This window comes from Vipera ursinii (assembly GCF_947247035.1).
Source record: "Vipera ursinii genome assembly, chromosome: 2".
In the NCBI taxonomy this organism is placed as follows: domain Eukaryota; kingdom Metazoa; phylum Chordata; class Lepidosauria; order Squamata; family Viperidae; genus Vipera; species Vipera ursinii.
In genome coordinates, this window is record NC_139513.1 from 135,832,456 (window position 1) to 135,849,558 (window position 17,103).

The 17,103-nt window shown below is 39.5% G+C and overlaps 2 protein-coding genes across 2 annotated transcripts in view; one reads left to right on the plus strand and one right to left on the minus strand.

Moving 5' to 3' along the window:
• Positions 1-17,103, plus strand: part of SMURF2 (SMAD specific E3 ubiquitin protein ligase 2) — a 100,544-nt gene that overhangs the window by 74,700 nt on the left and 8,741 nt on the right. The window contains exons 19-22 of the mRNA XM_083355451.1: positions 1,070-1,472; positions 5,084-5,165; positions 6,786-7,199; positions 15,356-15,466. Of these exons, the coding sequence (XP_083211577.1) occupies positions 1,070-1,169 (100 nt within the window). The 3' untranslated portion in view covers positions 1,170-1,472; positions 5,084-5,165; positions 6,786-7,199; positions 15,356-15,466. The remainder of the gene's footprint in view (positions 1-1,069; positions 1,473-5,083; positions 5,166-6,785; positions 7,200-15,355; positions 15,467-17,103) is intronic.
• CEP95 (centrosomal protein 95) overlaps positions 5,095-17,103 on the minus strand; it is a 49,335-nt gene continuing 37,326 nt past the window's right edge. Inside the window, exons 18-23 of the mRNA XM_083355445.1 lie at positions 16,900-16,974; positions 15,831-15,983; positions 14,118-14,264; positions 13,966-14,037; positions 11,082-11,268; positions 5,095-5,438 (exon numbers count right to left, since the gene is read on the minus strand). Coding sequence (XP_083211571.1) covers positions 11,089-11,268; positions 13,966-14,037; positions 14,118-14,264; positions 15,831-15,983; positions 16,900-16,974 — 627 coding nt within the window. The 3' untranslated portion in view covers positions 5,095-5,438; positions 11,082-11,088. The remainder of the gene's footprint in view (positions 5,439-11,081; positions 11,269-13,965; positions 14,038-14,117; positions 14,265-15,830; positions 15,984-16,899; positions 16,975-17,103) is intronic.

A 17,103-nucleotide genomic window follows, 5' to 3' on the forward strand; every position in this document is an offset into this window, starting at 1 on the left:
TAACTTTATTCTGCCAGGACCAGCATTTATTTTTGGCCTTCCAAGTTCTAAGGGCTGATACTCTCCCACCAGCATTTCTCTAAATGTATAGTAGCAACCACTGGGTTCCAAGCTGGCTAAGCAGCAATGGCCCTTCTAATTTACGCTCATTTTTTAAGGGTAATAACAGCCAACAGCTTTCCTTCAAAGAATTCACTTACTGAAGTTGTGGCCAGGCAGCTACGTGGGCTCAGCAAAGACTAGGTCTGTTTCTCCCAGAGAAGTGGTGTCTTTGCAAAAACTCTCTCTGGCCACTTTATGATAACCAGGCAACCCCCTCTCTGGGTAAGTTGCTTGCTTGCTACTCATCTGTCTGTGTGAATCACAGAGCCTATAATGAAGAAGTCATTTCATTTAATTGCAGTTTTTCAAATGATACCCGTATGAGTCCTATCTTCAGATTCTCCTTAGTCTCAGAGGACCTAATATGTTGGCTAGATGTTCTTCTGAACTGAAGAGTTCAGCAGGAACTGTGCTGGTAATCTAATACTCCTGGATGACTCTAGAACTTTCTCCAATATATAGTTCATGTTTTTATTTAGCATTGGTTTCACTATTCACCATTCAGTGAAGAACAAAATCTGTGTTTCCCTACTACTGTGCAAAACGTCTGTGAGGAAGGGTGAGCAAAGAGTGAGTGACTGGCCCAAAGTGAATCTCTGTGGTTGAGAGTGGGCATGAATCTGCATCTCCCTACTAATCCAACTCTGTTACAACTTGACCACACTGTCACTAGACTCTAAAAGTTTCTAAATGAGCTTTGCAAAATGCACAACCTATTTGTGGGGGATTCAGAGAAGATCAAGAAAATCCAGTTATAGATAAGTAACCAGTTTTATCCACGTTGCTCCAATAATATGTCTTCTGCTAGTTGGATCTAGTTTCTGTTCCATAGGAACTGTGTTCTTACAACAATAACGCATCATTAAAAATATTTAACGCACCATTATTGATCAATATGAGTTGCATTGCCTGTTTGAACCATGAACATTATAAGCTGAAATGCTTCTTCTTTGTGGTTTGCTTGCAGCTTCAATCGGATAGACATTCCTCCTTATGAAAGCTATGAGAAGCTGTATGAAAAGCTGCTAACCGCCATTGAAGAAACATGTGGGTTTGCTGTGGAATGATTGTTTGCAGACCTGCGTGGAACTCTTATTTATACTCCAAGCAGAAAACCCTTTCCTCAGCCATGATACAATAAATGCTTGAAATATAGGAAACTCCTCTCCCCTTTTCTACTAGAGGACGATATGAGGGAAAGGACCATTTTTGGAAGTCTTCATTCAAGAAAATGTTCTGTGACTGCTGCCAAGAAATAATTCAGCTGCTATTAAAAACTAGTATCTTGAACCTGCAGAATGCTGACTTTTCCTTCATTTCAACAGTTAAGCAGTATTCTCTTTGAAAGACGACTACTATTTTTATAAAAGGTGATCTGATTTGTTTGCTTACCTGATTTCTACTATCAGAGGTCCAAGGGACAGCTCTTGGTACAAGCCACATTCCAGCTGACTTATATACATGTGATTCTGCATAAGCACCTGTACTTGCTATTTTTTTAAATAAAGTATTTTGATTATTCTAATTTTTGCATAAAATTGGCTAAATGAATCACAAACCTTTTAAAGTCAGGCCACTTCACAGTATAAACTATATTTTCTTATACAGTGGAATGATTTTATTCTGTGTTATAAGTTTAATTTCAGTGGTCCTGGGTCAGGATTCTTACATTTCTCAAGCATGAATTATAAGGTTTGGGTTTTTTCTTCAGTCAGATTTCTCTAGCAGAATCTTAGCCTGGGTTAAATTGCACTGCATTTGGTACAGTACTTTGTGGTAAATGTGGAAAGCCCTTTTTTAAAATGTAGGTGTTCAGCATTTTTTAAATGAGCATTTTTGTAAAAAGTCAATACTTGAGGCGTTTTTTAAAAAAAAATTGCTTTCCATTTTAAATGGAACTGCTGCATTTTTTAAGACTCCTAAATATATATGGATGATATCATTAGCCTTCATAGATCATCAGTTGATTGTTCAAAAACACTCTGTGGATGTCAGATCAACCAAAGCTTTTATGTTCAGATACAACCAACCTGCACTGTATATTAGTTGTTGCTCAATAATCTGATCCAGAAAAAATTGCCTTTACTTTGAACTGCTTGTAGTCAATGAGTTTGTGGTAGTGATGAATAAGGGGAGGGGACACAATACAGTCGATTCAGCGATGAAATGCTGATGTGGTATAATGTGCTCTGTTAAGTGGCTGGTTCAGATACATAGGAATTTGTCTTTGTTTTAATGCAAGCATATGTGGAATGCTTAAAAAACAAAAGGCATCTTCTAATACCGGTGGCTTACATACATTTGAACACAGTCCTTAATTGTTAAGGTGTGCGTTGAAGATGGCTCACATATTGAAGCTTTCTGTGTAATTCTGTGTGGCTGCTATGACAAGAACAACAGCTGGTATAAAAATTGCTGAATGTCATAATCAGTATTAGCAGTGATTAATGCTAATATTTTCCCGTAAGTATATGTCCTTACCTATGTGGCAGATTAAAGTAGAGCTTGCATGTGTGAACGAGCCCTTGTTCAGCAGTGCTGAGAACGTAACGGTTCAGTGCTTACCTTTCCACTGAGAATCAAGGGACAGTAAACGATGCAGCGCATGCTTTAATAACTAATTGTAAGCCACCACTTTTTTTATTATAATGATAATCAAGAGTGCCAATTACACTTTGGAAACTGCGTAGCTTTGCTGTCCGATCTTTAAGAAAATGCTTTAAAAGAATGTGAAGAAAAGGCAAGAAGGGCAAAGCGTGTTCGCTGTGCTAGTGTTTCATTTCTGACTTGGTCCAAATGCTGATCCTGGAGTCCAGCAGGTTTTTATGTGTCAGTTGCCAATTCCATCAGGCACATATTGCATTTTGAGGATAAAAGTAGTTTTCGTTTGACTGTTTGTTCTTGAAAGAATTTCATGGTACCTTTGTTTAAGGCAAAAGGCAGAAATATTGGAAGAAGAAGCGATTGCACAAATTAAGACAGTTGTAGTATAGTAGTTGGTGATCATAGATGGTCTATTTATGATTCATAGTTGAGCAGAAACAATGAAGTTTCTGGTAGATTAGATTACTGTTTATGGGCTCTACAGCATTACAGTTAGTCAAAGCCCGCCACTGAGGCATGTGTGACAGCTTAGTTCCAGGGTAGGGAGTTGGTTGCTCTTCAGATGTTTTGGTTTTCACGTTTTAACAATTCCAGCCAGCACAATCAGTGGTAGGTTGCGAAGGTTTGCTACAAAATATGTGTCGAGCATCACTTTATCCGCTCCAGATCAAATAAATTTGAAGCTGATAAGGAACAAGCCCATATTTCCCAGTTAGGATCTCTTCTTTTGTTCCTGTCTGAAGTTGTCTTTTCCTTCAGATCATCTCTGGGATAATCTATGCCTTTTTCAGCTGTTCTTTTAGGTTTCAGGAATAGTATTGATTTATTTTCTAGATTTTGAATGAAGAACTTACGGAGCCTGGGTTTTCATACACCACTGAGCGCTGAGTGCTGAGCACTTGTGAAGATGGATTCCTGCCTTTTATAATTGACCATTCAGGTCCTTTGTTTTTATCTACACGAGCTCCTTGGGAGCTTGGATAAACCAGATTGTATCTAAAACCTACCTTGTTTCTTGCTCCATAAGGAAAATCGGCCAGTTCTTCCATTTCTGTAGACTTACCATTAAATTTCTTGTTTAAGATGCCTCCATTTTGAATAGGATGAAACCTAGCAATCTTAGAACGGAAATTGAGAGCTAAAAGAACTTGTTGACAGTGAAGACAATGGGGTGTTAAGTTTGGGAAAGGCAAATCCAACTTGGTCTCATTCTAAAACTTATGTTTTTGAACAGTGACTGCACTGTTGCTCCACTTTAAATTGTGTTCGGAGAACCTTCTATTACAGTGCTAGTCTAATATGTATTAGGCAAAATTAAACTATACCTGCATCTTGCTTTGACCAACACTGAGCAGACGAATGCAAATAGAATTCTCAGGTCCTCTGAGTGCCTTTTTATCTGCATAAAACCATTAAAAGCTTTAAAGCACACAACTTACCAGAAGCTTTTCTCAACCCATCCGTTGCAGATGTATAGCCATGCCTCTTTTCCCAGTGCAAAATACGATGCTGGACCTTTGGATTTTTACCCTAGGTTTAAATGTGAATATTTATTTCCAATGCACCCCTTTTCCCATAGGATTTCTTTATCGATTGTGAAGATGGATTGAATAGTTAGAGAGAGATGCCACCTCACATTTCCATGCTTTCTTTTCAGGAATGAATGTGTTAATATGAATATTGACAATTTGCTAGGATTCAATGATTAAGTACTCAGACGCGTTTTCAAGTTTTAATTTCTAGGTGTAAAGTTTTGTAATGGTGCTTTGTACAGTATGTATTCTATTTTTTGCACATAGGTTCAGTTTCCCTAAACTGATTTTTATCAAACGTTTGTGTTTGTACTAGAGTCCAGAGCACACAGATTTTTTTTTGTTTTATTTTGTTTTTATTCTTCAACACTATATCTGTTAAACCTGTGGTGCAGTTAAACTGGCTGCATTAATGGAAGGAACTTGTGCTTTTGTATCGCATTTGTAGTGTAGCGTGACATCATTGCTACAAACTTTGAACTGCACTATATAGTTTACAGGTTCAATTTGTACTTAAGACATATTGTTTATTTAGAAGATTTCTGACTCTGCCAAATCCTAAAAGTTTTGTCCAACTAAAATAAACCTATATTTGATATACTTCCTTCTGCCACAAACTGACACATTTTTCAGTTCCATTTCTATTGTATTTATTGCAGAATGTGGTTAGCGTTGATATTGTATTTTCACCAAGCTGTTACATGAGCTTTAACAATACATCTGTATAAAAATTTTTGAGTATGTACCCATGCAGAAATTGAGCAATAAAATTGAATGCTGTTTGCACTGTCACAGCATCATCAAAGGTTTTAAAAATGGTTTGCTTTTTATTTTTAAATTAACAGTGATCTTCTGAGAAATCACAGAGCTCCTACAGAAGTTGATTAATAAAAGGGAATGCTGTTTGCTCTGTCACAGTGTCAAAAGGTTTTACAATTTTATTTATTTTTAAATAAAGTAGTGATCTTAGTAGTTTTACAAAATCACAGAGGTCCTGGATAGGAATAAGGCTAACCTTGGAGGCATCATTCCACTGTCCATTGGGTGGTGTTGACTTGGGTGTTTCTATGTCAAATATTTACATTTGTAATTTTTTAAAGGGGAGAGTACAATCGCCTGGCTTTTCCACTGACTTCCTCTGCTTTTGCTGTCACCTTTTTTTAATTCCCTGCTGAGATCAAATTCTGCTGTTTGTAGAAACTAAGATAGTTGCAGAAAGGAAAAAGGATTCTCACTGTATTCCTAGACTAAGTGTGTTCAAAACCTGGCAACCCAGATTTCCCTTTCAAGATTTTTTCTTTTCACATGTGTTATATAACTCAGAAATATTACACAAAATATTACTTATATGTAGTATTCAAATTGCTGTGGTCCAGCACAACAGTAACAGTGTGGAAGAACAATTGTAGTCACTTTGCCCTAATGTTCATGATCAGTTTTTTTCCAAATATTGTAGTTGAGGTGTTAAAATAGCAATACTTTATATGTAAAATATATCATGAAATTTTTATTTTTTTTTAATGAAAAATGAGCTTTAGATTTTCAGCAGCAAATGTTTCTGGTGCCCCTTCTTTTGCAAATACAAGGAATTTAATTGTACATTTGGCCTTGATATTGTTGTTGTTGTTAGCTGCAAAGTCGTGTCTGACCCATTGCGACCCCATGGACAACGTTCCTCCAGGCCTTCCTGTCCTCTACCATCTTCTGGAGTCCATTTAAGCTCACGCCTACTGCTTCAGTGACTCCATCCAGCCACCTCATTCTCTGTCGTCCCCTTCTTCTCTTGCCCTCAATCTTTCCCAGCATTAGGCTCTTCTCCAGTGAGTCCTTCCTTCTCATTAGGTGGCCAAAGTGAGTTTTAGCTTCAGGATCTGGCCTTCTAAAGAGCAGTCAGGGTTGATCTCCTCTAGGACTGACCGGTTTGATCGCCTTGCAGTCCAAGGGACTCGCAGGAGTCTTCTCCAGTCTTCTCCAGTGACTCCATCCAGCCACCTCATTCTCTGTCGTCCCCTTCTTCTCTTGCCCTCAATCTTTCCCAGCATTAGGCTCTTCTCCAGTGAGTCCTTCCTTCTCATTAGGTGGCCAAAGTGAGTTTTAGCTTCAGGATCTGGCCTTCTAAAGAGCAGTCAGGGTTGATCTCCTCTAGGACTGACCGGTTTGATCGCCTTGCAGTCCAAGGGACTCGCAGGAGTCTTCTCCAGCACCACAGTTCAAAGGCCTCAATTCTCAATTTATACTTCAAAGGCCCTGATATAGCAAAATACATTTATTTGATTTATAAGATCACCCAACCTAGCACTGATTCTAGATAATGGATAAACTGAAATGCAATACCTTAAAGTAAAAACTAACCATAATACATGTAACCTTACGAGGAGGAAGCAACATAAACTTGCCAAACTATACAATATGCACTAGATGGACACATTACCAACCAATCCCAGAGCTACGTCTTCAGAGATTGTGAAAAGGCTTGTGGAATTGGATCGTTTGCACAGGCATGTGCATATCATGCGCACCCATTTCCCTGCTTCTCTCTTCCTCCAGGCTGCTAACCCAGAAACATTGGGGAGCTCTGTCCTATATAGGAGAGGTGAGTGTCAAGCCTTGAGGCACTCCGCAAATGAGTGGATTTCGGTTGGACCTCTCCACATCAGTCAACATTGACTGACTGGAATTTGCCAGAGAAACAACCATTTCCCACTCTCGAGCTACATCTCAGTCAATACATGGATGAGCAAGCTAAGTGCTTTCTACAGTAAAACTTGCTTAAATCCAGCTCTTACAGCTGGCCTACTTTTAATTTCACAATATAGAGAGATTTATCTCTAATGGAGTATTTTGCATAGGAAAAGGTATGTTAAAAGTTTTTCTCATATTTTGTGCCTAGAAAAGAAAATGCAGCCAGATAAAAGTGTAGGGCTGCAGAGAAGAACGTTTTCCCCCCAACTATTCCATTAGGTAAGTAATATAATTTACAGGTGAAACTTGAAAAATTAGAATATCGTGCAAAAGTTCATTTATTTCAGTAGTGCAACTTAAAAGGGGAAACTAATATATGATAGACTCATTACATGCAAAGCAAGATAGTTCAAGCCGTGATTTGTCATAATTGTGATGATTATAGCTTACAGCTCATGAAAACCCCAAATCCACAATCTCAGAAAATTAGAATATTGCGAAAAGGTGCAATATTCTAGGCTCAAAGTGTCCCACTCTAATCAGGTAATTAAGCCATAACACCTGCAAAGGGTTCCTGAGCCTTTAAATGGTCTCAGTCTGGTTCAGTAGGAATCACAATCATGAGGAAGACTGCTGACCTGACAGTTGTGCAGAAAACCATTATTGACACCCTCCATAAGGAGGGAAAGCCTCAAAAGGTAATTGCAAAAGAAGTTGGATGTTCCCAAAGTGCTGTATCAAAGCACATTAATAAAGTTATGTGGAAGGGAAAAGTGTGGAAGAAAAAGGTTCACAAGCAGCAGGGATGACCGCAGCCTGGAGAGGATTGTCAGGAAAAGGCCATTCAGAAGTGTTGGGGACCTTCACAAGGAGTAGACTGAGGCTGGAGTCAGTGCGTCAAGAGCCACCACACACAGACGGATCCTGGACATGGGTTTCAAATGTATTCCTCTTGTCAAGCCGTTCCTGAACAACAATGTCAGAAGTGTCTTACCTGGGCTAAAGAAAAACAGACCTGGTCTGTTGCTCAGTGGTCCAAAGTCCTCTTTTCTGATGAGAGCAACTTTTGCATCTTATTTGGAAACCAAGGACCCAGAGTCTGGAGGAAGAATGGAGAGGCACACACTGCAAGATGCTTGAAGTCCAGTGTGAAGTTTCCACAGTCTGTGTTGATTTGGGGAGCCATGTCATCTGCTGGTGTTGGTCCACTGTGCTTCATTAAGTCCAGGGTCAACGCAGCCATATACCAGGAGATTTTGGAGCACTTCATTCTTCCTTCCACAGACGAGCTTTATGGGGATGCTGACTTCATTTTCCCGCAGGATTTGGCACCTGCCCACACTGCCAAAAGCACCAAAACCTGGTTCAATGACCGTAGGATTACTGTGCTTGATTGGCCAGCAAACTCGCCTGACCTGAACCCCATAGAGAATATGGGGCATTGCCAAGAGAAAGATGAGAGACATGAGACCGAACAATGCAGAAGAGCTGAAGGCCGCTGGTCTTCCATAACACCTCAGCAGTGCCACAGGCTGATAGCTTCCATGCCACGCCGCATTGAGGCAGTAATTGCTGCAAAAGGGGCCCAAACCAAGTACTGAGTACATATGCATGCTTATACTTTTCAGAGGTCCGATATTGTTCTATGTACACTCCTTGTTTTATTGATTGCATGTAATATTCTAATTTTCTGAGATTGTGGATTTGGGATTTTCATGAGCTGTACGCCATAAACATCACAATTATGACAAATCACAGCTTGAACTATCTTCCTTTGCATGTAATGAGTCTGTCTCATATATTAGTTTCCCCTTTTAAGTTGCATTATTGAAATAAATGAATTTTTGCACGATATTCTAATTTTTAGAGTTTCACCTGTATAACAGTTCGCCATTAGTACCTGGAGAAATAAACATCAGAGTCCCTGGAAATACATGGCATCACTTACTCTAATAAAGTGTGTGAGATACAATACTCATAAAATGTTACAGAGTGGAGCTATTCTCCAACAAGCCACTATGTGTTTCAGTAGAAAACCAAAAGGCAGGATGAAACAACAGGTTGGACATTTAAGATATGGTTAGGGAATACCTCTTTACCTTGAATGACTTCAAAATTACAGGGAGTGCAGAATTATTAGGCAAATGAGTATTTTGACCACATCATCCTCTTTATGCATGTTGTCTTACTCCAAGCTGTATAGGCTCGAAAGCCTACTACCAATTAAGCATATTAGGTGATGTGCATCTCTGTAATGAGAAGGGGTGTGGTCTAATGACATCAACACCCTGTATCAGGTGTGCATAATTATTAGGCAACTTCCTTTCCTTTGGCAAAATGGGTCAAAAGAAGGACTTGACAGGCTCAGAAAAGTCAAAAATAGTGAGATATCTTGCAGAGGGATGCAGCACTCTTAAAATTGGAAAGCTTCTGAAGCGTGATCATCGAACAATCAAGCGTTTCATTCAAAATAGTCAACAGGGTCGCAAGAAGCGTGTGGAGAAACCAAGGCGCAAAATAACTGCCCATGAACTGAGAAAAGTCAAGCGTGCAGCTGCCAAGATGCCACTTGCCACCAGTTTGGCCATATTTCAGAGCTGCAACATCACTGGAGTGCCCAAAAGCACAAGGTGTGCAATACTCAGAGACATGGCCAAGGTAAGAAAGGCTGAAAGACGACCACCACTGAAAAAGACACACAAGCTGAAACGTCAAGACTGGGCCAAGAAATATCTCAAGACTGATTTTTCTAAGGTTTTATGGACTGATGAAATGAGAGTGAGTCTTGATGGGCCAGATGGATGGGCCCGTGGCTGGATTGGTAAAGGGCAGAGAGCTCCAGTCCGACTCAGACGCCAGCAAGGTGGAGGTGGAGTACTGGTTTGGGCTGGTATCATCAAAGATGAGCTTGTGGGGCCTTTTCGGGTTGAGGATGGAGTCAAGCTCAACTCCCAGTCCTACTGCCAGTTTCTGGAAGACATCTTCTTCAAGCAGTGGTACAGGAAGAAGTCTGCATCCTTCAAGAAAAACATGATTTTCATGCAGGACAATGCTCCATCACACGCGTCCAAGTACTCCACAGCGTGGCTGGCAAGAAAGGGTATAAAAGAAGGAAATCTAATGACATGGCCTCCTTGTTCACCTGATCTGAACCCCATTGAGAACCTGTGGTCCATCATCAAATGTGAGATTTACAAGGAGGGAAAACAGTACACCTCTCTGAACAGTGTCTGGGAGGCTGTGGTTGCTGCTGCACGCAATGTTGATGGTGAACAGATCAAAACACTGACAGAATCCATGGATGGCAGGCTTTTGAGTGTCCTTGCAAAGAAAGGTGGCTATATTGGTCACTGATTTGTTTTTGTTATGTTTTTGAATGTCAGAAATGTATATTTGTGAATGTTGAGATGTTATATTGGTTTCACTGGTAAAAATAAATAATTGAAATGGGTATATATTTGTTTTTTGTTAAGTTGCCTAATAATTATGCACAGTAATAGTCACCTGCACACACAGATATCCCCCTAAAATAGCTATAACTAAAAACAAACTAAAAACTACTTCCAAAAATATTCAGCTTTGATATTAATGAGTTTTTTGGGTTCATTGAGAACATGGTTGTTGTTCAATAATAAAATTAATCCTCAAAAATACAACTTGCCTAATAATTCTGCACTCCCTGTAATTGCTTCTTATAGCAACATTGGCTTAGCTAATACTTTATATATAATTATGAACATTTAGTCCATTGGACAAGGGCCAGATGATACGAGAAGAGTAAATCTCCCCATCTTCAAAATGTAGAGAAAAGAAATAACAGCAAATTATGACCAGCCAGGAAATTTGACAGTGATACCTGGAAAGATTCAAGAACTGTAACTTACCATTTGTTTTTAACATTAACCCAATCTGGGATAGCAATTTACATGAGCAAAATAAAATTTGGCCACAGAAGTTACATCCAGATAGCTGCATTGTGATTGTAAGGAAGCTAATCTTTATTGACAAAGTCTTAAAAACCACTTGTTTTGAAAATATCAGTGCAATATTTTCATAACATCAACTTAATCTTGGTCTTGGGGCAGGAAACTAAACTGCTAATTTTATATTTTTGATTCTGGTCTCCTTGAAAAAAGCCACATAGATATGATACAAGCATACCAGGCCTTTAAAGAAACAGATAGTTCTTGCTGCACTGAAAAGAAGCCACCAAGAGTCTGGATTTCAGCCGATCAGCTTCTAGTTCTCGAAAAAACAAATCATCATCATCATGTGTGATCATGTCCTGCAGCTCTTTAATCTCTTTCTCCAGCTTGGATCTCAGTTCACGTTTCACTTTACTTAATGTCTGAAAAGAAACCATTAGGATTATGTTGAGCCATCTGTCAATTCATTTATAGTTCTAAAACTTTACAGGAAAAGTGTGCATACTTCGCAGGCAGAGCAAAATACTTCAAAAAGAGATAGGGCCATTTATTTATTATAATTTTAATTATAATTAAATCTATATAACCCCCCCCCCTTTGTCAGATTAATGACACTTAGCAATAGCCCTTAGATTTATATACCGCTTCATAGTGCTTTACAGCCCTCTCTAAGCGGTTTACAGAGTCAGCCTATTGCCCTTAACAATCTTGGGGTCCTCGTTTTACCGAACTTGGAAGGATGGAAGACTGAGTCAACTTTGAGCCGGTCAAGATCGAACTCTTGGCGATGGCTTCCGGTGGCTCCGCCGGCGCTGGAGACAGCCTTCCCGGGCTGCCCGCGGCTCAGCTGTGTGATTTTCGCCCGAAACAGCGCCGATCAGCTGTTCGGGCGAATTTGAAGCCCCCTCCTCGGGAGAAGAGGAGGGGGTGAGCTCCCAGGTAGGGGTAGAGTTCTCCAGGGCTGCCTGAGCTTTGAGCTTGGGCGGCTGAAGGATTGAACTCCCCCGTAGCCTGGGTTGCTCCCAGCTGGCCAGCGTCTCTGCTCTGGATTTTATGGAGCAGAGCCAGGCGTCTGTGACCATCCCTGCCTGAAGGAAAGACTATGAAAGGAAAAGAGCAGGCAGAGCGGTACAAGAGGGAAAGATGAAGAGGATTATTTTATTCTACTCTCGAGCTTGATGGACTTTTTCTAAAACTTAAAGTGAAAGTGCGTCACAACTGTAAGTAAAAGATGGCGGCTAAACCTCCTCCTAAAACTTTCCGGAGTGCAGGAAATTCTCCGGTGCAACAACATTCATTATTGCAGGCGCTGCATTCTTCTGATGTATTGACATTGAAGGATCTTGAAAAGCATACCCAGTTAATTTTGGAATCAATGGGTGTTAAATTTCTACAGATGGAGGAGAAATTGCAGAAATTGGAGGAGAGAATGGAAGAGAGGATGGAACAGAAATTTAGAGAGATGAAGGTAGACATTTTGACTTCAGTGCATAAAGTAGCTGTATGTGTGGAAGATCTGGAGGAAAAAGTGGAAGATTTGACTCAAAAGAATGCTATATTAGAAGCAAAAGTATTGGAAATTGAAGAGTTAAAAGACAAAATGGATAACGAACTGAGTCTGGCTCAATTTTACCAGATGCAGTTTGCTGTTAGAATTAGAGGTTTAAAAGAGAATATTAAGGAAGACCTAAAGCAGCTGGTCTCAGAGGCTTTTGAGGTGGTATTGAATCAGCCAGCATCTGAAATAAAACAAGGCATGGACAAAGTGTTTCGTGTGAACTCGTGGATTGCTAAACAGAGAAAGCTGCCTAGAGATGTGGTGGTTTATTTTTTAAAAAGGGAAATTAGAGATGAAGTTATACAAGCTGCCTATGATACTAAAGTTGTGATTGCTGATCAAGAAGTTCTGGTTTTAAAAGAAATTCCTCCAAAGATTTTAAAGAGAAGGAAGGACTTTATATTTCTTGTGCAAGAGCTTAAGCAACGAGATATAAGGTTCAGATGGGAGATTCCACTTGGCTTGAGCTTGACGTATGAAGGCAAAAGGTATTGTTTGGTTACTGTGAAGCAAGCGCGTGATTTTTACAACAATGTTTTAAAAGTAATCCCATCAATACTTTCGGAAGATGCAGAGGGATCTGGAGAAGGAGAATATCAAGAGGATGAAGATGGACAAACAGATGAGAAGGGTGTAGGAGGAGATCAAGCCATAAATCTTTTGGATGACCCTAGAGAACAGAGAGTGACGCGTGCTGCTTTAAAACGTTCAAAGAAGATTAAAAAATAAGACTTGCAGAAATCTATGGAACTTCTATAATGTACTTACAGCTAAGCAGTGGACAATGGACTAAATTTACTAAATACTTACAGTTAAGCAGTGGAACTAATGGATTAAATTTACTACAGAGGAAATGGAAGAAAGCTTTATGGGCTAATGTGGGTTAATTTGTGTAAGAATTATCTATTATAGACTATTTTGGTTAGAGAGTGATTAGGATAATAGGGATAGGTGTTTGTGGTGTGTAAATGAGAATTTGTTTAGTAAATAGACAATTGTGGAAGAATGTAGACAGTGGAGGAAGGTTTTCTGTTTTTTTTTTCTTTTTTAACATGAATGACGCTAGTTTTTTTTTTATCTTAGTTTTCTATATATATTTAATATTATTAAGGATTGGTTTATTTTATATAAGCTAGAGAGTGATGGATTTTAGAGTTTATAGTTGTTAGTATATGATTGTTTATGATTGTTTTTTTTAGATATATACCTTGTATTTAGCTCTGGGAAGTCAGGGGGGGGTAGGGGGGAGGGGGGGAAGTAGGGGGGAAGGAGGGTGGGAAAGGGGGGAGTTAGGGGGGGGAGGGGGAGGGGGGAGGTAGGGGGGGAGGAGGGTAGGGGAAGGGGGGTTTTTTAAAGGAAAACTGTATTTTAAAACTTTTCAATAAAAAAAAAAAAAAAAAGATCGAACTCTTGGCAATGGGCAGAGTCAGTCTGCAATAATTCTGCATTCTAACTATTGTGCCACCAGGGCTCGTGTACAAATTCAACTGCAACATTGGGGAGTCATCTTCAAAGCACTGAGAAAAGAGTGTGCATTCCCTCTCTACAGGAGAAGACTTACCTGGGCATGTGCTCGCTCTCTGGTTTGGATTTCTCGACGTTCTTCTGAAACCGCTTCAGCCAGCATCGCAAACTAAAGGAAAGTGGAAGAAAAATTAATAATGGACTGCGAGAGATCAAGCGCCATCTTTATGATATCGGGCAAAAGCCTACCTGATCTTTATAATAGTTTTCCATGGATTGCAGTTCATCTTGATACTGCCTCTTTTGTTCAGCACGTTTTTCCTTGGCATACGACCTCAACTCAAGGAATCTTTGTTTCTGAATTTCCAAGGCTTCTTCAAACAGCTGTTTAAATATCTACCAAAACGACATTTCATTAACAAACATAAGAACAGCTGTTTAAAAAAATAATTTCAGGGAAACATAATATCTTTAGACACAGGTCCCAAGTCCAACTTTGTCACAAAGTCATATATACTGTATGATCTTAGTTTCCCTTTTGACAATTCTAACTGATGGTCAGTTTTGTCTCAATAAGCGCTATCCAGCCATTTTATAGATAATTCCTTATTCCCATAAGGGGTTCTTCTATTGTTATCAACTGAGCCTTGAGCAGAAATGGAACACACATTGGGAGTTGTAACATTTACTATAAAACCTTGCAGTTTAGGAACTTCATATTATAAAATTTGCTACAAGATCAAAATTCTTACTTGTGATGCAAAGGATGTAGTAATCGGTACTGTTTAATTGCTTAAAAAGTTAGCAAGAGGGAGAAGCAATAACCCAAGGTATTCTCCATAAATAATCTACTCTTCATCAATCTGAATCACAATTAATCAAATCAATTAACTGATCATTTCCTTTCAACTAGTTAATTCACAGTGTTTATGCATATCTGTATTTTACTGAACTCCCAATATAGATAGTCCTCAACATACGACCACAATGGAGCCCCAAATTTCTATTGCTAAGCAAGACAAATTGTTAAATGAGTTTCACCCCATTTTACGACTTTCTTACCAGAGTTGTTAAATAATAATAATAATAATAATAATAATTTTATTTGTATACCGCCCTTCTCCCGAAGGACTCAGGGCGGTGAACAGGGCAAGCATATAAAAGTACAAAGATGCAAAAGTTAAAAAAGAATTAAACAAAATGCCCAAGCTAAAACAATAAGTAAATATATTTAAAACAACAATAAAATCCCAACCCATCCCCCATCAGGCCAGGCCGGCTTGTTGTTTTGTTAGAACATGATTGTTATTAAGTGAATCTGGCTTCCCCATTAACTACTTATCAGATCACAAATGTGATCACATGACTCCAGGACACTGCAACCGTAATAAATATATGCCAGTTGCCAAGTGTCTGAATTTTGATCATGTGACCGGGGGGATGCTGCAAAGGTTGTGTGACAAAATGATCATGTCCTTTTTTTCCAGTGCCATTGTAACTTCAAACAGTCATTAAATGAATCGTTTTAAGTCAACAACTACCTGTAATAACCTTTTGAGGCAATAACAGCACAGGAAATGCAATTTTGATTTTAAAAAGTAAGTAAGTTGGCTTTAACTTTTAAGATCATTTACTAAAACTACCCTCTGACATTTGTGGCACAGTGTTCTCAACACATAGTTGCTTTTCCAGGACATAATCCTCTCTGCTCTTCTTGATTAAGGAATGGTATGAGGCAGCTACAACATCTAAGCACCTCCCAAATTCATCAGACTAGCTGATGGCACCCAACCATCTAATGTGGGCATTCCTAGTTTGCTGTTGAAATGGGGGTTGGTGGATTCACAACTGCAATCACACCAGGCTGAAAACACAGTAAATTGATCCGAACTCTCTCAACCTGGCCAAAGTGAATTTGGCTTGGCTCTTTACTAGCACTGCAGAGTGAGATCCCAAACTTACCCTTTCCTCCCGTGTCCTGGTCCTCATCATCTTGGCACGCAGCTGAATCCGGTAATCTTGATAGTATTTTTTGGCTCGGGCAATCTGTTGGCGTCTCTCTCTCATTTTATTCTGTGTACATTTCTGCCTCTCAATGCGCTGCCTAAACTCTTGCTGAAACACAAACCCAAGGAGGAAAAGCTATTAAGATTCCCTGAAGACCAAAGAGGGAAGCCGCCCCCATTTTCTGCACATATTTAAGCAATGCTCGGAGGGCATGAGGCTTTTTCCCTTTCCTATGGTGCAGCTTTGGCTGAAAAAGTGGCAGTGCTCCAGGGTGTCCTGTTTCTGGTTGGCATTGCAGCAGGCGCTGGAATTTGTCAAGCCCCAGACTTGTTGGGGAACGATTCCTAGAACTACTAGGCCCAGATGCATTTGGGAAGATGCCCTGCTTTCAGCCTGGAGTCTTAAACGTTCCACCAGGTGGCAGGATTACTTTCTAATATCTGAAGTTGTTTTTTCAATGCATTGTACACTTTTAGTCCCAATTGTGAGTTCTGGTGGTACACTGGTTAGAATGCAATATTGCAGGCTGATTCTGCCCAAAGCCAGGAGTTCGATCCTGACCGGCTCAAGGTTGACTCAGACTTTCATCCTTCCAAAGTTGGTAAAACGAGGACCCAGATTGTTGGGGGACATAGGCTGACTCTGCAAAACCACTTAGACAGGGCTGTAAAGCACCGTGAGGCGGTATATAAGTCTAAGTGCTAATGCTAGTACTAATTATATATTGTAGAGTTGCATGCTACTGAAGAGAGGACCACAGCAGTTTACAACCAAGATGACTGCATTTTAATTTATCATATCTTTATTCTCATAGCTCTCTATATTTTTATAGAGACTGAATAATGTTCTAATCTAATCTATTGTTAGAAGGCATTATGTTTTGATTAACTATTGATGTTATATGATGATACTGTTCTATTCTTGGAGTCTTCTCCACTGCCTTACGTGGATCAGAAAGCCTGCCTACCAATACGTTTAAAAATTAAAATTTATCATCAATACATTAGTTCGTTTCCACATATACCAATCTTCTGTTGTGAGCCTGCTCTCTCTTAAGAAGATCCACAAGTAGATCGTGCTTCTTCAGTGTTTCCAGTACCTGAAAGAAGCACACAGATTTCATTCACGTAGCACTAATGATGTTTCCTACTTGGGTAAGGAAATGTCTGTAGGAAAACAACCAAGCTCAGAGAGCACCAAGGACCCCACAGATTTCATTTAAATCATT